The 25173-nt window shown below is 36.0% G+C and overlaps 1 protein-coding gene across 1 annotated transcript; it reads right to left on the reverse strand.

Moving 5' to 3' along the window:
* Positions 1–544: 544 nt before the first annotated feature.
* Positions 545–23856, reverse strand: LOC119235061 (carbamoyl-phosphate synthase [ammonia], mitochondrial-like; the record flags this gene model as incomplete). The annotated part of the gene is made up of 11 exons (XM_037498103.1): positions 23641–23856; positions 22318–22383; positions 21808–21871; positions 19707–19888; positions 13580–13774; positions 13103–13170; positions 11395–11470; positions 5878–5955; positions 3300–3407; positions 2019–2108; positions 545–715 (listed from the first exon to the last, which is right to left on the reverse strand). Coding segments are annotated over exons 1-11 (1314 nt in total), but the record flags the coding sequence as incomplete, so codon positions are not given.
* Between the last annotated feature and the right edge of the window lie 1317 nt (positions 23857–25173).

Consider the following 25173-nt stretch of genomic DNA (forward strand, 5'->3'; position numbering starts at 1 on the left):
AGAGGCCCAGATGCTGCCATTTTCATTGCCCTCATGGCACCACTGTTAAGAGCAACTGCTGTCTCAACTATTCAAGTAGGACATCAGTACCATTGAAGAAAGCAGAAACTAAGTAAAGGTGGCCAAGGTGGTAAGATCTAAACAACACACGATAACCATTTTAACAGAATTCATGAGTCCCTGAAGTTTTGGCACACTTCAAAAGTGGCATAATTAAGTCTTAGCCTAACAAAATACATCCAGAATTTCTGTTCCACACCTAAGCTGACACTATATGCATCAGCCACATAAATACAGTTTATAATTCACTCACCTAGTCAGTTTCAAGATTTTGCAATGCTATATGATATTTTGGAATGCCCAATAGTGTATCTAGTTGCCTATAGTGAAACAGAATTGCTGCTTTGAAAGGAAATATCATAAATCCCCTGTGATGCACTTTAGTTAGAAGGTTCCTAAAGTATCAGAGTTATTTTTGGTGAAAAATTATTTCTTTAATTTCCTTGGAATTTAAAATATGACTAGTAGATTTTTTAGATGATACCTTAATTGCAACATAGTCAGCAGGAATAATCGGATGCTCCAATGTTGGAAGAGGTTTCTCATCAATCTTCTCGCCAATCATCACCCTGGTAGCCACATCAATGAAGTCTACCCCAAGAGTCTTGGAAACAAATGGGAAGGATCGAGAAGCTCTCAGGTTACACTCAATCACCTGTAGAGAAAACAAAATTCCAAAGGAGAGAAAAGATGATGCGTTCCAGTAACAACAATATTAATAGTCTCCCTGTCACTTAGGTTCCAGAAGCTAGTAACTAGGTCTTATTCTGCTCATCCTCCCCCCTTCTCCCTAGTGTTGTACTTTTGTTAACTGATTTCCTTTCAGTCAGTATTTGTAGCTATGATCTTTGTCCATCCTCTTCCCAAGATCCAACCCACCCCCTACATTGGTGATAGATTCATTTTAATACAGAGCTCAGATAATACTGCATTCCCACTGAACAGCCTTCGTTGGGTTTCCACAGGCCACTGATTAAAGCCTAGTCTTTGAAGGCCTTTCCTCCTCTTGCTTCTATATACCTCTCTATCTTATCATATAACACTTTCTGATAGTTCTTTAGAATGAATATTAGACTTTATCTCCTCAAATGTGATTATTTTTCCAAAAAGATTCTACTTGTAATATCTCCACTACCGTCTGAAATTTGTCCAAATCCTAACCATTCTTTAAGATTTGATTCAAACTACAAAATCTTTCCTTGAAATCACTTATGACCTACCTCTGCCAGGCACATGACACTTAAAACACAGATGCTCATGCAAACATGTGCACACACAGAGACACACATGTGGGCAGATATGTTCTCTTTGTTCTGTGACTACAGTATCATTTTAGGTACATTCCTCCTCCAGCTATTACTCTCCACTCTATGTTATAGTTCTCTACCTATTTACCTTCTTCCTGGGCCTCACTGAATTAAAGATTTATGTGAGTGGATGCTGAGTTTTATACATCTCTGTAGCTACCACATAATGGTGCAGAGTTGGTATTGAATTGATATTGGCTAAATCCACTAACAAGTAATCTAGTTGACTTAATGTTTTATATATATATATATATATATATATATATATATATATATATATTTGTAAATAGTATCCACAACAGCTTCCTTCTCTGGGAAAGGAATGAAGCAAGACTACAGTGCATGTAACTTCAGATTTCGATGGTCGCTGCATCCATCTATATTAAACTGCAGATGGCATGCAAAGATCTTCTTTCCTGTGAATCAGAGTGCTTTTCAAATCTGTGACTGACATATCAGTGCACCAAGAGCCTGTGCTTTCAACCAAGTCAGGCATTCTGTGCTGCATTCATTCTCATAGTCCGACACAAACAGCCGCAGGGGTCTCGGTTGCTCTATGGCTGTGTTCACAGAGAAGACTGCCAGAGGGACACAGACCAACATGACCTAACACAGCAGAGGCGTTCTCTTAAACCCCTTGGCACATCTTACCAAGACTTCATTTCCTCTGACAAGGAACTGGACGTTGAATGGACCAGAGATGGCAAAAGCCTTTGCGATCTTTCGTGTTGCATCCTTCACCTAGATCAGAAGGACAGGGATACAGTGTTACAGATTCCATCTTAGTTAAAAATGTAGAAAAGATACAGCATCCTAAATTTAGACTTATTTAATTTCTCTTTACAGAGAACTACATCTCCATCATAATATTGATAGTAGTAACAAAAATAATAATCCAATAGAAACCATTATTAGGCCCCTATTAACAAAACAATAGTACATATTAATTTTATAGGAGTCTCTCTCTGCCAAATATCCTTATCTCCATGCAATGATACTCTCTGGATAGACTCCTGCTTTACTTTGAGGGTGAACTGGAATCCTTTCAGTCTTCTTGCTCAGCACAAGAATCATAGTCCAAACTCTGTATCAATCGAATGACCTGCCTGCTGTGAGGTACAGGCCCTGAAATTACATGGTACTGTAAAGAGACCAGAGAGACTTCATTTATGTTACATTTCTGTTGCCCTGGACTGCACAGGGGTAGATATTATGGTCAGAATGAAATGATGTTTCCCTACAGGGAGGCCCTGCATGTCATATATAGGAATTCCTGTATCCTATCAGAACCTGTACATCCCCATGCCCAGATGGGTAACTCATTGCAAGAGGCAAAAGCCAAGGTTTTGGCTAACATACAGTTAGATGGGCCTGCTTGGATTCTGGTGGCAGGATTATTGCGAAGACTCACTCACAATACTAAGCCTGAGTAAAGTCCCTGACAACTTAAGGAACACCTGCAGGGTCATTTACAAAGATGGTCCCTAATACAGCTAAGTGTTCATATTGAGTGCTGAGGCAGAGTCATCATTCTGGGTCTTTAAAGCAGTGGTTCTAAAAGAAATGTCAAAAAAAGACATATCAGAAAGGGCTGGTTTAAGGTGAGGATGAACGGGGACAGTGACAGCACTGATTCAAGAAATTCTCACGAGACTGCTGCACACTTTCTTCTACCTGACAAACATGGATTTATAGTTGCTCACCTACATGTGGCTCTTAAACATTAGAAACAGCTAACAGTAGTTAGCCAAATATGGTCCCCAGAACAACAGCAGTAGCCTCACATGGGGGGTTATTAAAAACGCAAATTATGGGACTCAGCCTAGAACTTACGGAATCTGAAAGTGGGGATGGACTTTTTGATCAAGTCCCCCTCTTTTGATCACGTCCCCCCCTTTTTTCCCCCTCCCACTTTCAATGAAAAATGATGACCTTTTCAAGGGCTCCTTGGCTGATGGTTTGTGTGGGCAACATCAGAGTAGCATCTCCTGAGTGGACTCCTGCATCTTCCACGTGTTCAGAGATGGCATGAGAGATCACCTGGCCAAAAGAAGGTTTTAGAAAGAGTAGTCAGGCACCTACTTCAATGACACTACTGTCTTGCCCACCCCTTTGATTCTGAAAGATGGCTCCAGCATTGACCAGTTGCTTTGCTAAGTCTCTGGCGAGAGGAGTGAAAGAGTGATACTTGTAGACTTTCCAAGCCTCCCTGTATAAGGACAGATTGTCTCTAGGGACAGCCGAGGGCAACTGAGCATATCTTCCTCTTCCATTGATTAGCATGGATTCAAATATTAGGAAAAAAGAAAACTAAGTTAACTTAAATTGACTTTTAAGAACAAATAGGAAACTGAAGCATTTGGAAAGTGTGCTAGATATTATCAGATTGTTTTAGACACTGGAAAAGAAAAAAGATGGAAGAGGTGAATATCATCTAGTTGATAAATCTAATAACTTACATGGACCAGAAGGAGAATTGCAATCTAAAAACCATGAGATCTTTAATCTGAAATTTAAGAGATGCAGAGAGCAAGAAGAAAATACTTGTGTCCTCCTTCGGTGGTCAAGAGACTAAAGCAATATAAGGATAAATAACTAAAGTATATGCAACTGCTACAATGCCCAGTCAGGATTTTGAAGACTTATCTGTCAGATTCCAAAGTTTGTAGTTTCAGTTACTAGAAACTGAATGCTAAGTAATACGTGTGTCTTTGAGAAATGATAAAGCTGAGAGTGAGGAAGAATGACAGACGATTGCAAAAGACAAATAAATTACAGAGATTTGCTTATCAGATTTATGAGCAGAGTGAAATTCGAATCTCACATGTCCTGTTATCACTTTTGAGCTCTGAGCCTTGGACATTGTGTTTTATCTGCTTAACTTTGGCTTCTGATACAATGGGAAAATCAGGGCATCTGTCATATAGACTGTTTGTAAGGATAAAAGAGAACACGTACAGTAGATGGCATGATATTTAGTGCACAGTAAATACACATACTTTCATAGTGTCCAGAAATGGAGAGGCAATAGTCCCACCAAATTCTGAGAAAAGCATACCTTAAGTACTGTGTCCACTTATGACTATGACTGTTTAAAAATTATATGACAAACCTGGTACATTTCAAAAAGAGGGATTCCAGAATGATAAGTAATGGCCCATGTCTGAGAGAAGCTTCTATCAAGAGCATCTTGGAGTCAAATCTGACTAGCAGAGCAGCATTGCTTTACCAGTACAATATCTGAAAAGCTAGTAACATCTCGAGACTAGTCTTCTGACATTCTTTACTTCTATGCTGTTAGGATCATAGTCATCTTATTTTAATCTCAGTTTCAAATACTTGAAACGTTGAAAAGAGGGGAAACTAAGGATCTGCTCTACCACTCTGAAGGCCAGGAGGTCATGGACAGGAATTCCAGGGAGGCAGATCCTTAGTTCAAGAGAATGAATCTATGATATGCTCTAGACAGACAGACAGGTAGATAGTTAGACATTATATGTGAAGATAGTAGATATATGGATAGATAATCTTATAGTGTCTTGTGCATTATACATATCCAAAAAAGTTAAAAAGAAAACATATGACCACATCAGGGAAACCATGAAGAAAATTCTCATCTTTGGGGGATAAAGAGTTGAAAAATGATTTTCTGAGGATATTTAAATCAGGATTATGAGATTCTGTGGCAAGAAGCCATTATTACTCATATGTATGTAATAACACAACCCTACTTTGAGCAGCTAATCTGCAAGGCCAGAATAAATAAACAAGGCTTAACATTTTCAGTAGTGTTTTGAAGTATCTGAAAAGTAAAAGAAGTCCAACTTTTTATTTTTCCTTATAGCAAAAAAAATGACATGAATTCCCTAAAACATAACTTTCTATATTTCAAGATAAATCACAGATGCCTTATTAGCACGACTAGCAAAACTAAAGGGAGGGATTCTTTACATTTTCATTTTTCCCTGAAGCCGGAGGCATTCATAGCATTAGTACTATAAGGTGTGTGTGATATGTATGCCAATTTCATGTTATTATCTTCATCTGCCCCACTCTATTTAGTTTTGCTTTATTAACCCAATAAAAAAAGGGTGGAGGGTGAGAAATTAAGAAAGAAGAAAAACCTAGGGATTCAATTAGGAACTTCAGAAAGAAAAGTGTTGGATGTTCTTATAATGTCCATCTAAACATAAAAGGAAACCCGCAGACAAAAGAAAGCGAGGAAGAAAATCTATTCAAAAAGAATGATGAGTACAGGATGATAATTAATTTTGAATAAAATCAAAGAGAAATTCTAATGGTATGGAACACAGGAAATGTGGTACCCATGACACATCAACTGAATTGTCAGTAAATTTGATTTTTTTTAACTGAGCAGCTTATCCATTATTATTATTAAATACCTGTTTTGTAGAAATCATGAACTCTAATATATGTTAGGTTTCAAAATTCCCAAGAAAAACAATTTGACAGTAAGGCAAGGGTGGGGATATAGGGATACAACACTTACTCTTCCCTCCTTGCCAACAGCATCCATTTCTACTTCCCGGGCACCCTCAATAAATTTCGTCAGCACCACTGGGTGTTCCTGTCACCAAGGAAAACAGGAAGGCAGAACTTTTAGCTGAAATCATTTGTATAGTAGCAAGTAAATCACATACCTTAAGCAAATACCTGGACAATATTTTTCAAAACCTTCATGCTAAACACCCTACCTGTACAAATGCATTAACTAAATTGTTTAGTGGGAACAAGTTCATTCTCTGCTTCCATTGAGGCCAAGGATCTTTCTCCGGCCTTGAGTATTAAGTGAACTGACCACAAGTTTTGACATTTCAAATATAAGAGGGGGCTTACAAAGGGGCAGAATGTGGTGCCTTCTCTATTTCCAGAATCACGACAAGCCTTCTACTTTATCTGTAATTATATATATTATCAGTTCAGTTTCTTTCTCTCCTGATATGCTCATCTTCTCCAAGAGCAATTTCTTCAACCAGTTCTACATAAGAATTGTAAAAAGGTCCAACCACTATGGAGAGCTGTGTGGAGATTTCTTGACCTACTAAACATAGAGCTTCCATATGATCCAGCAATTCCACTCCTAGGTATTTACCCAAAGGACACAGAAATAGTAATTCCAAAGGGCACCTGCACGCCTATGTTTATAGCAGCACAATTTACAATAGCTAAGCTATGGAAACAACCCAAATGCCCAAAAATGGATAACTGGATCAAGAAGATGTGGTACATATACACCATGGAATTTTACTCAGCATTCAAAAAATATAAACACATGCAATTTGCAGCAACATGGATGGAGCTGGAAGGGATCATGCTCAGTGAAATAAGCCAGAAAGAAAAAGAAAAATACCGGATGGTCTCATTCATAACAGGAATCTAGAAAACCTAAATAAGGGACCAGGAAAAAGAATAGCTATAAGAAAATATCAAAATTGACAAACAACTGCGAACCAGAGACACTCTATGAGGGGTGGGGGGCAGGGAGGGGAGGGCTTGGGGTCAAAATATGGGGGTTGTAATTGTAAGGGGAATATAAAAATAAAATTTAAATAATAAAAAAAAAGAATTGTAAAAAATCTTAGGAGAGCAGCATTTTGTTTTAATTGTATTAGGCCAAAGATTGAACCCTTTACCTGGAATTAATATGACTTGAGCCACTAATAAAGTATTATAATAACAACAGTATAACTTCAAAACCAAGATGAAAGTCTACCAATTGTCTTTGTCAGCTTCACTTGGCAAGCTTAAGACATGGATTCCTGCTCAAGTGACTTATTCAGCGAGTCAGAAAAGCAAGATGGGATATCAGGTAAAAGCTAGTAATTCTGCGGTCTTGGTGGAAACTGGATTTACCCTCATCCCACAGGGATTCTGCAACATGAATTGCAGCACAGATAAGCCCCATCCTAAGACAAAGGTCAATCATAACCTAAGGCTTTGAGGGGGAGTTGTCAGCTATCACAGCAGTTGGCAGATGGTAGCCCACAGGTAAAGGGATCTGAGTGAGGAGACAAATGTGTCCACCATCCCCGTCAACTGAACCAATCTATGAACTAGCCCTTTCTCTGTTGAAGAAAAATTAGTTCTTTTTTTTTAAAAAAGATTTATTTATTTATATTTATACAAGCACTGGGTACAGTCAGAAGTGCGGGAGGCGAATAGCCAAAGCTCTCCTGAAAAAAAAAGAAGGGAATGGAGGCATTACACTCCCAGACTTCAAACTATACTACAAAGCCATAATCATCAAAACTGCATGGTATTGGAACAAGAACAGACATACAGACCAATGGAATCGAATAGAAAATCCAGAAATAAACCCACAGATTTATGGTCAACTAATCTTTGACAAAGGAGCAAAGACTATGCATTGGAGCAAAGAAAGTTTGTTCAATAAATGGTGCTGGGAAACTGGATCGCTACATGCAAAAGAATGAAGCTTGACCACTACCTCACACCATACACAAAAATCAACTCAAAATGGATTAAAGAACTAGACATAAGACCTGAAACCATAAAATATATAGAAGGAAATATAGGCGAAACACTACGTGATTTGCACATCAAAGACATCTTTACAGACACATCACCCAAAGCAGTGATAGTGAAGGCAAAGATAAACAGCTGGGACTACATCAAATTAAAGAGCTTCTGCACAGCAAAAGAGACAATAACAAAAACAAAGAGAAACCCCACCAACTGGGAGAACATTTTTGCACCCAACACTAATGATAAAGGACTGATCACAAAAATCTGCAAAGAGCTGATGAGACTCAACAACAACAAAGAAAATAATCCAGTCAAAAAATGGGCAGAAGAGCTAAAAAGAAACTTCTCTGAAGAGGAAATGCAAATGGCCAACAGGCATATGAAAAAATGTTCAACATCACTTGTCATCAGGGAAATGCAAATCAAAACTACCATGAGATACCATCTTACACCAGTGAGAATGGCACATATTAAAAAACTAGCAACAACAAATGCTGGCGAGGGTGTGGAGAAAAAGGAACTCTTCTGCACTGTTGGTGGGAGTGCAAACTGGTCCAACCACTGTGGAGAGCTGTGTGGAGATTTCTGGACCTACTAAACATAGAGCTTCCATATGATCCAGCAATTCCACTCCTAGGTATTTACCCAAAGGACACAGAAACATCAATTCCAAAGAACACCTGCACCCCTATGTTTATAGCAGCACTGTTTACAATAGCTAAGCTTTGGAAACAACCCAAATGCCCAAAAATAGATGACTGGATCAAGAAGATGTGGTACATATATACCATGGAATATTACTCAGCATTCAAAAAAGATAAACACATGCAATTTGCAGCAACATGGATGGCGCTGGAAGGGATCATGCTCAGCGAAATAAGCCAAAAAGAAAAAGAAAAATACCGGATGGTCTCACTCATAGCAGGAATCTAGAAAACTTAAATAAGGGACCAGGAAAATGAATAACTATAAGAAAGTGAAAATCAAAATCAACAAAAAACTATGAACCAGAGACACTTTTTTGGGGGGCGGGGGCGGGAGGGGAGGGATTGGCGTCAGAATGGGGGGCTGCAATTGTATGGGGAATATAACAATAAAATTTATTATTAAAAAAATAAAAATAAAAATAAAAATAAGGAACAATAAAAAAAAAAAAAAAAAAAGAAGTGCGGGAGGGTGAGAGAATTCGCCAGAGCCAGAGCGGGGAGCAGAGCAGGCAGAAGGACCAAAGTACACTGCTGAGGGGAGCAGCGGGTGGCAGGAGAGGTCTTTGCGCCATGTGGGACCCTCCTCTTGTGGCCAGGGAGCAGCTGGGGATCGAACCGGCGCTGCAGAGGCTGTGGGCAGCTTCGCAACCCAGCGCTCCACCACTGCGCCACTGGGGAGGCCCGAAAAATTAGTTCTTAATAAATTTCTGCCTTACAGCAGCAGTACACATTGTTGGTCTTCTGTGAACACATTCCTTCTTTAATATCTCTGAACCACATTTTCATGTTTCTTTCTCAGGATCCTTCATGGTTTTTCTCTCTCTAGTCAGCCTTTAAATGCCAATACTCCTCTTGTCTCTATCTGAACTGTTCCTTTTCCTCTACACTCAATACTCAGTGATTGCATCTACTCTCAACACCTTGATTAAACTGATAGGCTATTTATCTCCAAATCCATATCTACATCTCTGTATCTAGCCACAACCTTGATGCTCAATTCCAAATCTGTATCACCTTCTGCTTTTAAAGCATCTTCACTTGAACTACTAAAAGGTCCCCCATATTCAAATGGTAAAAAATTAAATCTATGGTTTCCTCCTCTAAATCTTCTCCTCCAGTGCCCCATATTTCAATGAATGGTGCCATCATCTGTCTAGTTGTCCAAGGAAAACACTCAGGAGACAACCTTGATCCTCTTAAAACCTTCATCTCCTCTACTCACTAATTTTTTCAGTGTCTATCCTCAGTATTTCAGAATGCATGTCACTCTCTTCATCTTCACCACCATTACTCTGCCACAAGGCATTGTCACATTCACCTTGAGCTACAGCAATACCTGCCCAATCTCTTTCCATGAATTCATTCTTGCCCCACAATTCTCTCTGTACACTATGCAGAGTGATGTTTTTTAACACAGAACATATGACTAAAATCCAAAGTCTTCCTCCCCTGCTCCATGTCTATCTACTTCTCCACCATAATCAACATTATGGTGGCCTAGTCCTAGTTTCTAGAAACTCCATGTTCTCTCTTACCTGTAGGCCTTTATATATGCTGTTCTTTTTTCCTACACTTGCAATATAAACCTTTCATCCAATTAACTCTGAATCAACCATTTTAAATTATTTTAAAATTCCCAATAGTACTGGATCTAATACTTTTACACACCTCCTCAGCATCCTGCTTTTTTCTCTGTTGTAATTCTCATCATACTTATTTGTAATAATTTGACACTTGATATTGTCTCTAATAGCAGAGACTACATCTATGGTTCCATGAAGAAGATACTGGAATCTGACAATGCCATATAGCAGATTCTAAATATGAATGAATATCTAAATGCATATTAATGAAAACTGGCCTCTTGGAGATGTTCCTTCCTCAATTATCTCATGTTCACACAAAAACTTTAAAATCCACTTGGCTTTATCTGTTTTTACTGTTTTCTTCTTTTCATTTCTTATCTACTCTTTTCACTGTCCAAATGTCCTCAAGAAGCAACTACCACACAGATGTGAGGCTCAGTTTTATGTGTGCTGGGACAATCCATGTTTATTCCTCCTCCTGTAAATGCCCCCAATTTCACTCTTCAGCAAGCTCCCTCCAAATTCCACTTGCCTAATGTCAAGCTCTTTATAAATCTCTCTCTCTCTCTCTCACTCACTCTCTCTCAACGAGCTTTTGAAAATTTTTAAGAACAAAACATTCCTTTCATCCTCTACAGGATTTGCACAAGGTGTGCATATCAATAACCCCACTGGATAAATCTAAAATGAGTCATGTGGAGGTAGGTAGTGGGGTGACCACAAAATTATAAACATTTTTTATTAGCTGACAAATGGAATGAAACAAAATGAAAATAAATCAATAGGTGAGGGGGTGGGTACTAGATATACTGTTAAAGTTATAGAGTCAACTGAGGCAATGTCTCTTCAGGTGTGAGAAGAGAAAATCAGGAAAGCCTTCACTGGGTCATGATGAGTTTGCTTTGCAACCCTAGAGGTAACTTCACCAGCATCAGACTTGTGAACAGACACAGATGCTGGTCCAGTGTTGCTCCTGGGATCTAAAAACAGAAATCTCTGTTTTGTTCAAATTTGCATTGGTCTACTCTTCTTGGCTAACCCTAAGGATTTAAATATAATCAAATGCATTTTTGCTTTCTCATCTCCATATATAGGAAAGCAGTGGGGAGAAGAATAAAAGAAGAATAAAACTGTCCTTACAAGATCATGTGAAAAGAAAGTAACATATAAAATAAGGTAGCAGTTAACAAAAGTAGTAAAAGTCACTAGGAGAAAAGTGGACACTACCTGAGACACTCTAGTGGCCTCCTCCAGGAATTTTTTCATTTCAGCTTCAGAGTAAACCACATTCATAGCAGACCCACTAGGAAAGGAGAGGAAAAAAGAAAAGCAGGTCAGTTTCTTAATCACTCAAAGTAACCAAGCTAATGTAATGACAAATTTTCAAAAACAGTTCCAGGCTACTGACAGTTCTGGGCTGGGCCAAGTAAGAAGGTTCCTTCTCCTAAATTGAGATTTTACTCCATTTATTCACCAGGACAATCAACCAAAATAAAAAGTCACCTCCAGTGGGTGTGAGAATGCCCTAAAGAACCATGGTAGCTATAATGATGGCACACTCCCCAAGCTTTCTCTGTCTGACTTACTGTTTTAACTCCACCAGTTCCATGTAGTTATTAAACTATAATAAGATATAGCCCAGATCCTAGTTTCTCTATCCCTGTTTCTTCAGAGTTCATTACCAATGGCTGATGTGAATGCACAGGTACATAGTCAAAGCAGGTCATTCATTCTACTACCTCAACCCGGTTATAAAAGAATCATTTTTCAGGAACATTTGCAAATATAAGGTTCAGTCTCTGAATGAAACCTACTCAATTATAGCCTTCTTTATAAGCCTTTGAAAAAGAATGCTACGTGAATTGTGACATTTTCAAAGTGAGGTGGGATGGGAGGGGGAAAGGAGGAGTAAGATGACATAAAATAAGAAAAATATCATTTTCCACTTCCTTTTAAAACATAGTATTTTTTAACCTTCTCTACTCTATTAAAAACTTATGCATAACAAGCTTTCAATTTCTTTATTTAAGAACGAACGGCTAAGGCAATAGAGTTGATAATTCACAAAGATATAGATTGTATAAATGAGAACAGAACTGCAGTCGTCACAAGCTGCTTTCTACAATCCTCCCTTAAATATGTGTTTATTGTTTAAATTAACTTACATTAATACCTAGAAGAAGTAGTATTATTAAATTGTGGTTTACACATAAAGTCATTTAAGTAAAAAGGAAAGTTTTCCACCTCATTTGAAATTTTTCATTATTTTAAAGGATCTCATCTCAAATTCCATTTACACTTTCAAATTGTGCACAGCAAATTGTGTTTCTCTTATTAGCCCCTGTTCAGTGAAGTAGTTCCTTACATGTGGCAACATCTGAAGAGAATAAGTGATAATTCACAACTCCTTTGATGATAGAACTTAGTTTCAAAGTTTAATATAAAAGATCCTCATGTCTCTGTCCATTATAATCCATCTATTAAAAAATTGTTATCTCAGAAATTTAAAAATTCAAATTGGAAGCACCATCAGAAGGTGCTGACAACAGTCAAAAATAAATTGTCCTTTCTGGGTAGTTGAAAGTAGATGGTAGGGAGAGATATCCAGAATTTTCCCTGTTTAGGTATTGCCTTTTGGATTTTTTTAAATGTCCTCTTCTCCAATGTAAAACTGTCCTTCCTCAATTTAGTGAGGAGATGTCCTAAACCATATTACTAAAATACAGAACTTTAGATTCTTTGTATTTGTGCTCCCAGAAGAAAATGCATGAAGCTGAAGAATCATGCACAGGTCTTCACTCTGACTGCGCTGGCATGGGGATTAATAAAGGATTTACAAATTAGTTCAAATCAAAGGCTAGTGCTATTAGTATCCAACAGGAATTTCTGTATCTCCCAATATTTAAATCATTGTTTTTGGAAAACAATATGTTACCTCAAGACATAGGAAGGTCTCAACAAGCAGGGGTACCCCACAGACTTCGCAAATTCCAATGCGTCATTCTAATTAATAGAAACAACAGAAAAAATGTATGGATAGATTTAAAAATGCAAAAAATGCAGAAAGGTATCTTTAGATCAAGTGGTAACCAACTCTTTTTTATTCTTTCTCTCAAAAGGCCATTAAAATGTAAATTGGACATCGAAATATACAAAACCCTAATTTCTAATTCTAAATATCAAATCTAGATCTACTAATTTGATCTTCTTTTCATTGTCTGAATCTTAATGAGAATATTCATTTCAATTTATAACGAGCATTTAAAAGCAATCATAGAAATAAAGTAACTTAAAAGTAAATTCACTAAGCACACAGCATTTTATCTGCCCTATAGTTACTAATCTGTAGGAGTTAGCTTTCAGGTTATGAATATCCAAAAGAGAATATAAAAAAGACACATTTTCTCCTTACCAAAGTGTTAACTGCTTTCCATGGTGCCTGTGCCACCTTTATCTCATCCAAGATGGCTGAGAAGATGGAGCGATCCTCAGCCCTGTCAATCTGCATAGGGCTTGTGCCCATGATCTTGACACCATTCTTGTGGAGAGGCACTGCCAGGTTGTTTGGAATTTGGCCCCCAACTGATATGATGCAGCCACTACATGCCTGGAAAAGATGTTCATGATATCAGCCACTGGAATAACTTCACCTTGATGAACAACTGTGTTAATATTGCCTCCATTTTTTAACTGAAAATACTTCTTATGATTGTGGTATTTTATTTTTCCCATTAATGGATACTATTTCACAAGACCACAAAGAGATAAACAAACTTAGTTCTGATTTTCCAGGCACTGACATACTAAAATCTGTGTAAGATTCCACACAACTACATAATTCCCATGTAAGATTTCACAAAACATGGAAGTGTGACATTGACATGTGTGGCATTAGAGAAAGAAAACTAAGCCAATGAATATCATCATCAATTAACCTCAACTATAATAAATTAACTTTAACTACTGTTGCAATTTTCTAACTGGATAAAATTCTCTCCCAGCCCTCACCTCTCCTGTCCTCCTCCACCATAGCACTTCACATTCCAAGTAATCATTCTATAGAGTTGCTGCAACACTACTCCAGTTCTCAGAGTTCTCCAAAGTTTCCTGTAGCCCAAAAGATGAATTGCAAACTCACTACTATCAAGGCAATCAAGATTTTCCAGTCTTAGCACTCACGACTCCTCAAGAAGACACCTCTATTCACAGTCTAAATCCTACCTCTGGTTTTGACAACCTCCCTTTTAAGCTGCTACTAAGGCACATGTCTACAGTACACAACAAGTGAAGTTAATTCCAATTTCTTTACTATCTGTCTTATAACCAGTCCCTGAATCTTTAACCTTAATCTCTTCATATTAGTTAAAACTTCAAGACTGAAAAAAAAGCCCATTAAATCTCAAATTTTCTCAAGTTCAATGGAGTGAGGGTGAGTCAATGTGGGATACTGAAGAATTGCATTTGGGATTAGACACCCCTTCCGATCTTTGTTTCTACTCCAGAGCTCCCACCGAGGTTCAGTCTTATCTGTAAAATGAGGATAATAATACCTGCCTACCTCACAAGGTTGCTATGTAGATTCAGTAAGATAATAAACAGGAAGAATCTTATTCAGGATTAAAAAAAAAGGTAAGATATTATTATTACTACTAGAAAATATTATAAAATCTAGTAGACCATTGACCTTGGTATAATTTGTCTTAATAGTGAATATTAGAATGATTGAAATAAGATGTATGTGCCAAATTTATTTTATCATTATTTGAAATCATTCTGAAATATCTTAAAAGGAATGAAGCTAATTTAGCTATGATGAGAGAATTTATGTACTGCCTAAACAAACACTCTGCTATTGAATGCTTAAATGCATTGTAAACAGCATTAAAAAGAATAATCCACAGTTCTACATATTTATAAGTGCACTTAAGCTACTTTTATCATCATTTTTATGTTCAATACACATTTTTGTAAAACCTATAAGAATTATTTCCTTGTAATACATTTTTATTTGCTTATTATTTTTTAGTTTATTAGCAGTTTTTATTTGCTTCTTACCTTTAGTTTATTAGCAATGTTAATATTTTAGAAACTCAAAAACTAATTACTCAGTTAAATGTATACCAAGTCTCTTATGTGAAATATTTCAAGACTTTCTAAAATTAAGGAAGAAATAGTGATCTGTGAGAAAAAACTGGAGACAACTGAAATAAATGGAGCTTGAAGTTGAATTAAAAGGCCTTAGTTAATAAATACATCAACATTTTTCAAAATAGCTCTGTGCAATCAATTTTTACTGTTGTAGAAATTAGCAACTTTCAGAGCAATAAAAACAAAGTACTATTTGTTAAGCATATTACTGTACACCCTAGACTATCTACTTTGACCTCTATAGTATTCCTCTGAGGCAATTATTAACATCCCCATTTTACAGCTAAAGAAATTGAGATTTGGTGAAGGTGAAATGACTTGCCCATATTTCTTAACTAGCAAATACGGACTCAGTACTTGAACTTAAATCTACTATTATGAGGCAGTTGCACTTAACTAAGTCACCAAAATTTTTAATTTTAAGCAAACTCTTTATCTGGTTGGTTTCAAAGGTAGTTAATTTTAGAACATATGAGAAGAGCTATTTCTAAAAAATTCTTGAGAAGAAGTAGCTAGAAAAGGTCTACTGCAAAGCCAAATTCTCATCATTGTCCTCCAAAAATAAAAATCATTAGGAGGATAAATCACTTCCTCAGAAATATTACAGTGTAACGCCTTGATGTATAGTACAGTTTTTGTTCATATAGCAGTGAAACGAGTAGAAGAAAACATACTAGTAGGATGATATTAGTATGAGACAGAGTAGAATAAATCTACCTTTAATTGCCTCTGTCTCCTATAGAACTTTATAGGGTCTTACAGAAAAGGACTTGGTATCCCACACAAGAAAGTTATCAAATCACTTTTACTTAAATAGTTTCAATTTATTTATTGAAATAAAATATTCTGAGTTCAGACATTGTTTCACAGATTTCTAAAATCTTTAGGCTTCAAGTAATTTCTTTAGACTCTCCAAGTCCCGTTAACTTATCTAGATTTGTTTGTGTTTTTTTTTTAGCCAGCTTAGTTTCCTACTGTATTTTAACCTGTTATCACTAAGCTAGCAGCACATGAGGATATTTCTGAAACAATATTCAAGATGTAATTACACCACAAATTAAGGAATTTAAAGAATATATTTCCTGTTTGTTTAAGAGAAAATCATAATTACTCTTAGACATTAGTCAATTTGGTCTGCCTTCACTTTTAGGAAAAATTTAATGCTGCATTATGATAGAACATCATGTGAGGAAACTGGTCTTGCTAATAGAAATACCTTTATCTTCTTTACAAAAAATGGCCTTGATTTTTGCCATTTCAGGTATTATTTCCAATTTACAAAATTCTACTGTTTATACATTTGTCAATGAGAATGATGATGCTTTACATTTTAGAAATGAATATTTTAGTAAAACACATTAAGTAGTTTAGGTAGAATCTTAAGATATTTAACTACAATTAAACCAAATATCACAAATAAACCTCAATTTGAGTTTAGAGTTATGAATTTCCTAGTGGGTTTTCCCATTAATAATTAATGTTTGTCAGTTATTCAATCATTAATCTGTGCCACATAGGTGCCATTTTCTATACATACACATAATACTGGATCATAATGTAAGATAATTAAATCATTAATCAGAGTACATTTTTATGGCATGTTATCCAGTAAAGCATTCATCATAAAAAAAAAGGATTCAAATTTGATATTAACATCATAAGGTATTAAATATGTTACCTAGAAATTTTAGACTCAATTCTTAACAAATACAAAAAGAATTGAATAATGGGTCTTAAAGAAGATCTGGATACAGAAGAATATTAATATTTTTAGTTATATAACTTTTCAAAACAATTAGTCTCCAAAAAAAGAGAAAATGCGATGTTAAGAACAGATTTGTGTGCTTGTTTTTCACTGGTATACCACACAAAAATTATTGCATACTGCATGACAGATCTAGTGAAAAAGAAGCTCAGTGTTGCAACTTCAATAAGCAAAGCAATAATTTTCAATTTCTTCACCAAATAATTTGAAAAATCTTTTCCCTTATAAGGAACATCTTAAGCTAAATTGTGACCTAAGCAAAATATCACCTATCAAAGCTTTGTGGGTGGCAGACACCCACTTCTCAACTCTTTTAACCCTTTCCTACACTCACACACCAAACAAAAAAAAAATAAAAATGCAGATCTCTTCTCAGAAAAAAGAACCCATGAAAACAATAACAAGAAATAAATTACCTAAGTTTAATGGATCATGCTTTATAAAGTCAAAAATTATCTGCAGCCAAAGGAACATGTCACTATGACCTTTTGTATGAAATAATTAAGAACAAGTGTGAGATCTCAGCACTCCTAGCATCACCTCTCACTCAACCTGTGATAAAGACCTCCCTCCAAAAAGCTTGCATCTCTCACAGGGCATGTTGCTTTTTTGACTCACTCTTAATGTTATCTTTAGAGGTGCTTCTGTGATGCTCTGGTAATAGCCTTACTCCTGAACTAGGCGGAGAGGTCTAGACCAGGAGACTCATCATGTTTTCTTTCACCCCCTGTAGTTTTGTATCCTTGGAAAACCCTGTTGTCCTTCCAAGGGACTCAGAGGTGTGCTTTAGAATAAGTTGAGATGTGCTTCCAATTTTCTGCAAGTTTACTACTGAACACCTCAGTGCCTTCAGCATTACTAGGGCTACCCAAGGTCAGATCAGAGCAGTCTTCTGAAGGTTGTGATGCACCTATTATGGGAGACAACAGAGCCTGCGAAGCCTGTTGTAAGGGTACACAGAACCTCTTAAAAGGAAACATACACACCATACATATATGTGATATATGCCATTTCCTATGGCATACTCTAAAAAATACATCAACAGATTATTGTTCTTATGTTCTTCAACAAAACAATTAAAATGCCCTTAAAATATACAGTAGTACCATACATACTTCAAATGCCAATTAACTTCAAAGGGCCAACTTTATTTCTATCATCCTGAATTCAGTTAGAGTAAAAGGATCTCATTAATATCCACGTGTAACTTCAAAGAAAGGCAGTCAGAGATGGTTTATCTTTTCTTTAATCATTCCATGGGGAAATGATTAATTATATATAAAATGCTTACAGCTATTACCTGTAAATGTTAACATTTTTAAATAATTACATAATTTTTCACTTATTTTTGTCATGGGGCCCACCTTATCATTAATGCCTTGAGGGTAGGACCTGGTTTTATATCTCTCTTTCCTACTAACCCTTTGTATTTACAAGGTGCTCAGAAATATTTGTAGTATGCTCTTGTTTGGAGCCCCACCTATATGTCTGAAATGAATATTAAGGAATCATTAGAAAAGACATGTCAGAGGGAGAACTAAAAATTGTGTATATTCTACTTAATGGTTTTATTTTATTATATCAAAAGATAAGCAGGCTAGACTTAAAAAAACAAGTATGGTGATATATCTATGCTAAATTTGTCTATTTTTCTTTTCATCCACTGCTCTAGCACTTTACAATGAGATTTCAACCACAAATCTCACTTTATCTTCATAGCACTTGAATTTAACACTTTTTTACATTCATATGATTCACTAACCAAAATATAAAAACTGAAGCACAAAGAATTTAAGTAACTGTAAGAGTAAATGAGTTTTGAGTTAAAACTAGAATTTAAATGAAGTGACTCCAATTCAGCATTTTTTTTCCCTCTAAGTTACCATATTTTAGACATAGGGACAAATCTCTGTGTTAGGAATTAACTGGAATGACATCAAAAGTCACAACTAATAGATATCTTTCCAAAATTTTCCGGTAGTGACTCTTCTCATTGTAAGGTAATTTAACGTGTTCTACAGACTTGCAGTAACCTATGAGCAAATGAATCCACAGTCAATAATATTGGAATAGAGGTGGAAGAGCAACTGTAGGAGAAGGCAATAGAGGAATCAGAATCATGCAGAATGAACTCATCGATCTTAAATTCAGGACTAATGGCTTCGTCTCACAGCACAAAGAATGAACTGATCCTTTGTGAACAACTGACTTCCCTCCCCTGGAAAGTGTCCATCATTAAAGCACAACAACACAAGAACCAGAGAAAAACTGCCTATTTGATTTAGAAACCAGTTAAATGATTTTGCGAAATATTTACTGGGTTTGTCTTGTACTAGTTAATATGCATTTGGCACCTGTTACTGAGAAGAATTTTCAATTAGCTGGAATGCTTCAAAAGAAAAAAGTGAATTTTATACAAAAATAGTCACTATGTGCCAGGGTCTCAAGAATACAAGGCTGGGATAATTTTTTTCAGTTTCCTACAAAATTAGACAATGGCAGACACTGGTAACTATTTCTCCTAAGGGGACTTAAGTATAAATCTACATACAAGAATGCTATAAAGTGTGCACTGCTATTATTTTTCCACTTATTTCTTTCCTTTTCATTTTTTTTCTTCCTTTACCTCCTGATGGTAGATGTCTAGGATTCTCTCCAAAGACAACTCTTCAAAGTACAGTTTGTCACACTCATCAAAGTCTGTGCTCACGGTCTCAGGGTTGCAATTCACCACCACTGTCTTCTTGCCAAGTTGAGTCAGTGTGCGGATACTGGAGACAGCACACCAATCAAACTCCACACTGCTGCCTGCAGAGACAACGAGATTGAGGAAAGGGTAAGGGAGGCATGAAGTTACAACACAAAGAAAAGCATAAATATAATGCCACTCAGTCCAGGCTAAGGAAGCTAACGCCTTTTCAATTCAATTTTTAAGACTCCAAAATATGTTTCTGATCCATTGTGCACATTACATTATTAGTAAGAAAAACAGGAACTAATTAAACAATGACACATTGGCTTATGTTACATCTGTTTTATAGTAAGTAATCTCCATATTTGAATCATTTAAAACCTCAATTAGTAGGGAATAAATATAATGATTTAAAAAATCTCATTTACTGAAAAATAAACCTCAAAATTAACATATTTGACCACAGTACACAAAAATAAAGTTGGTTATCATAATGCTCGAGTCCTTCCTCTTACCCTGCTCTCTAAACCCTGAGATACCTTGTAGCTCAGACATATGATTGACTAGAGAGTCTTGTCCTTTCCAAGTTTATCCTTTTAAGTTTGGAGTGGTCACCCCATGCTGAGTGAGTGACCTTCTAGGAAATTAATTTGATGATAAGAATGATCTAAGTGTCTCAAAATATCCCCTCTACTGGAAAAGCATAAAACTGAAAGTTCCGGGATTTAAACTAATCCTTGCATTAAGACTTTGTCTCCTAAAAATTCTTGTTAGAATAACTAGTTATCCATATACCCTAATAGGGTAACTCATTATCAATTAAGTATATATTTGATTATTAGCTTGGCTAGTCTTCTGTGAGCCCAAAAACAATGCAGAATTGTTATATAAATTAGGCGAAATTTGAAAAGGAACAAAGATCTAAAGGGAAGTATAGGTCCTAGTGAAGGTGTTAGGACATTTAGCTAAACGATAGTAAGTGGTAATAGGTTAAATACTTTCAGCCTACTTCAAGATTTGGCCAAAGTTTGGCCAAAGCACTTAGATAATTGTAAAAAATACAAATGAAGTCAATATGCTTAATGTAACAGAGTAAGGCTATATATATTTAAATCATATATTTCATCATTTCCATAGTAGAATGCCTTGCAAAATCTAAATTTTAAAGATATCATTTGAAAAATAACCACTGTCCGTTTAAGTACTTTGTTACTGTAATAGATCTTGAACCATCATCAAAAGCCTAATTTTAAGGGACTAGGGGGAATGTAATAATTTCTGGAAAGAATATTTAAATTAGATGATATAATACTCTTCCTATGAACCAATTAAAAAAAGCTCTTTAAATCTGATGTCAACAGAAGTCATAAATTAGGTCAAGATTGTATCTGCAAATGTAATTTCTGCTTAATTTATAAAGTTCTTGAGCAAAAATAAGCCTTAGTGAAAAACTATGCTAAAAGAAAAAAGTCAAAGCATAAAGAATTTGCCAACACCAGTGAGAGGCTCAATTTAGTTCATGAGGATGAAATCGACAAAGAGGTAACATGATGATATTAAAGGAGCTAGAATTTGTAGTTAAGATCCACATTTGAGGGCCTCCCTGGTGGCGCAGCAGGTTGAGCGTAGCGCTGTGAAGCTGTCCGCAGCCTCTGCAGTGCGGGTTTGATTCCTGGCCAGCCAGAGAGATTCCCACATGGCGTAGCAGACCTCTCCTGTCGCACCTGCAGCTCCCCTCAGCAGTGCTTTCAGTCTATCTGCCTGTTCTGGTGAATCCTCTCACCCTCCCATGCCTCTGGCCTGTACCCCAGCTATTGTATAAAAAAAAAAAATCCACATTTGAATCCCACCCTTGCCACTTTAACCACTATAAGTTTGGGCTTCATCTCTCTGAATTTCAGTTTCCTAATTTGAAAAATAATTATTTTAACAGCATCAGTTTTACCTAGTTCTTGGAATAATGGAATTAACATGTGTGAAAAGTAATAGGGAAAAGTACTGAAAAGCCCTATATAAATATAAGTTTTCACTTTACCAATGTGGTATGGACCGCAACCCAGCACCATCATTCCATGGTCATCAAAACTGATATCATGCTCCTGAGGGAGAAAGAATGGAACATGTGGAAAATATGACATTATTTTTCCCTCTATTAAACTTTTTTCTGTCTTCCAGTGTGTCTGTCTCATTCTTCTTGCCTACATGCATTCTCTATTTGTCTCAAGGGACGCATGAATATAAAGTGTTATACAAGCTTGACTTTTTTTTTTTGACTTGTTTTTAAGAAAAAAAAAGTTCACTATTACATCGTGATTAAAATATAACACAATTGTGTGTTCATATAAACACTGTCTTTTATCATCTTTTATTTGCTTGATTCATCAACAAGACAGTTCTTTAAACACTGAGTACAGAAAGACATCATCACATTTGACCCCCATCACCAATATCACTAGATAACCAGAGACAAAAATATATATATACACCCATGTGAATGACTTATTAAATCAAGAGACTTCTCATATGACAGTCTGGCAGTTCCTACCTGACCATTGTAGGTAACATAGAGGTAGTTTGTTACTGATGGATATTCTGCAGCCAGTGTATCAATCTGCAAGAGAAAATTAATTAATTAATTGCTTAATTAGGGATTTTACTTCCTTTGCTATAATTTTTGTCAAGAATGATTATGAAATGCTGTGTTGCGGCCTATTTCTTTAATGTCTATGATTGTCAAATATTAAAACAATCAATAGGTATGGATGTTACAATTGCTTTCTAAGTCTGAAAATGAGAGAAAGAAATTAAAAGGATAATACATCTAGTTATCACTTCAGCAGTGTATGACAATTCAAACTCCAGAATATCACTAATCATTACAGTTGTACCGCTCATGAAAAAATGGTCAAATATAGACAACTGGTTATGAAGAAGATTTATTCAATTCTAAGGCAGGCATGTATAAAACTTTAAAATCAAAGCAAAATGACCCATATGTAAGAATGTCTTTGGTTTGCAAATTAATGTCTAGGATTTAAGTTACCAATGGCAGTGAGCTATGGAATGATGCAAATACCACAAAGCACAGGAGCAAGTAAATCAATTCAGCTCTCAAGGGCCAGGAGCTCAGCTTGGTGAGCAAGATTTTGTGGCCAATAGGGCAAGACAGCATAAGGCAGTTGAGAAGGAAGAAAGATAATAATTGCTGAATAGAAAATATTCAGCATGAGTACTAAGACTTAAGAGTATACATGTGCCCTGTGAGCACATAGAAAAAAGTCAATGATTTTAAAGGACAAAATCCAGCCTGTAGTACTTTAAGTCAAAGCATCCCTTCTACTAAGGGCCCTGCCCAAAAAGAAATTCACAGTACTATACCTATGACACCTATGAACATTCTTGTGTGATTGTCATGAATAGGTGATGAGCTTATTATACCCAACCCTATCACAATGAATACTAAATGAACTATAATGATGGTGCACTTAAAAGAAAATATTACCCTGTAAAGGGTTAGTGCTAAATAGATAACTATTCTTTTCAGGAGGGTCAGCCACCATGCTGGGATATTTCAAGTGCTTCTATTACACTACTAGATATATTTGCACATGGGTCACAAAATAGAGAAGAGGTCATTTTGATTTTTTTTATGTAGACCAAATAAATTATACACTTACTCTTAACTTTAGGACTAATTGCACCTTCATCCCTTCCCTTTTAAGCAAATCAATTCGGTAGCATCATGGCATCAATTAGACAAGCAGAGTCACTTTCTAATTCCACCTTCCTTTTTTATTGACAATGATTCTGTAAGTTGGTATCTACATTTCACCAGAGGACATGTGGGAAGAAAGGGAAACTCATTTACCTGTTTAACCCAAGGGTGGATGTTTTTCTTTAACCTTAGCTCCCTTATCTGAGCCTCAGTCAACCCAAGGCATTTTGAAATCTTCTTGTCTGAGAACCCAATCTCCTTAGCTTTTTTCAGGGTTTCTTCTGTAATGGAGTCACTAGGATTGAATGAAAATGAGAGGTTCAAGTTGAGATGGAACACAGTAGAAAAGATTAATGTTCCTAAATCCATAGACCGTTCCCCCTGGTCTCACCTGTGCCCCAGGTTTTTATTACATTAGGAATCTGAGGACCACCTTCACTGGGCATCCAAGCATTGCATCAAAGGGTATTCTCTCCATAAATGGTTTCTATTTGTTAATATTACATTATGTTGAGAAGGTAGTTCTGTAGTTTTATCATTATTTTCCACTCGAGCCAGATTTATCTCCTCAATTTCCCTATGCTCATTTCCATTGTAGAGACAGTATTTGTGTTTTTTCCTCTGACTTTGAATGCCACTGGCATTTATGTTACCTACCCAACATCTCCCCAACTCCAGTAACCCTTCAAAGGTCAACCAAAGCTAACTCTTACCCAGGATGTCTTCCGATCTATCCTCTAAATCTGAAAATGAGAGGACTGGTCTTTTAAAGGACTTTTTGATTTGGAGTCAGGGCATAGTTAAAACCATACTGTCTAGCACGTCATTATCACCTAATATTTCTTATGGCTATTATTTTCTATTCACTAACCAGGCTTTTCACCTGCTGGATTTAAATTCCATGGGGGCAAAAATACATTTGGTTCATTTGCCAGATCATTCCCAAAGACTAGCACATTTGTCCCATAAACAGCATTCAATAAATATTAATTAAATGAATAAAGGAAATTGTACCTCTATAGTTACTTTTTATTTTATAGTAGAGACAAAGAAGTTATTAAAATCAGCTCATAATGAGAATTCAGAATGCATACCAAAGTAATTCCTAAAGGACCAAGAAACAGACGAATATAATACTACTTGTAAAAGCATCTTAACCAAATACCTGTGGGCCATCTATTTAAAGCTATAGTCAATACAATAAAATTCAATTATAACAGATTGATAACCAATACAGTGAAATGAAACTATAGCATTGTGTTGTCAGAAGAGCTAATAATAAATAAAACATTTTCATTGAAATTCTAATAGAATGTAGTTAACTAAACCTATTATATTTGTTCAGTCTAATCTTCTATCTTCTTAATTCATATTCTAAGTTTAAAAAAGAGAGAATAAAGCTAGTATATTTAATAATTACTTCTCTCTTTTTTTTTTCACATCAGTATTAGTTTGGATTTTTGCAGCAACAGTTCTTTATAGTGAATTCACTTTTGTCTAAATTCCTTTCTGTCTCTTAATCAAGAGTTTCATTCATGAGTTCTCCAATGAATTTAAATTCTTTTTATTTCCATCTTGAATTTTTAACCTTCCCAAGTATTTTATAAGCACTCTCTCAGAGCAACAATATTTTCCAATCAAATTCTTGAACATAATCTATTAAGTCTTTTTTAGTCATTTGGTATG

Source organism: Talpa occidentalis, unplaced genomic scaffold, assembly GCF_014898055.3.
Source record: "Talpa occidentalis isolate TD23 unplaced genomic scaffold, MPIMG_talOcc4v2.1 talOcc4.873, whole genome shotgun sequence".
Taxonomy (NCBI): Eukaryota; Metazoa; Chordata; class Mammalia; order Eulipotyphla; family Talpidae; genus Talpa; species Talpa occidentalis.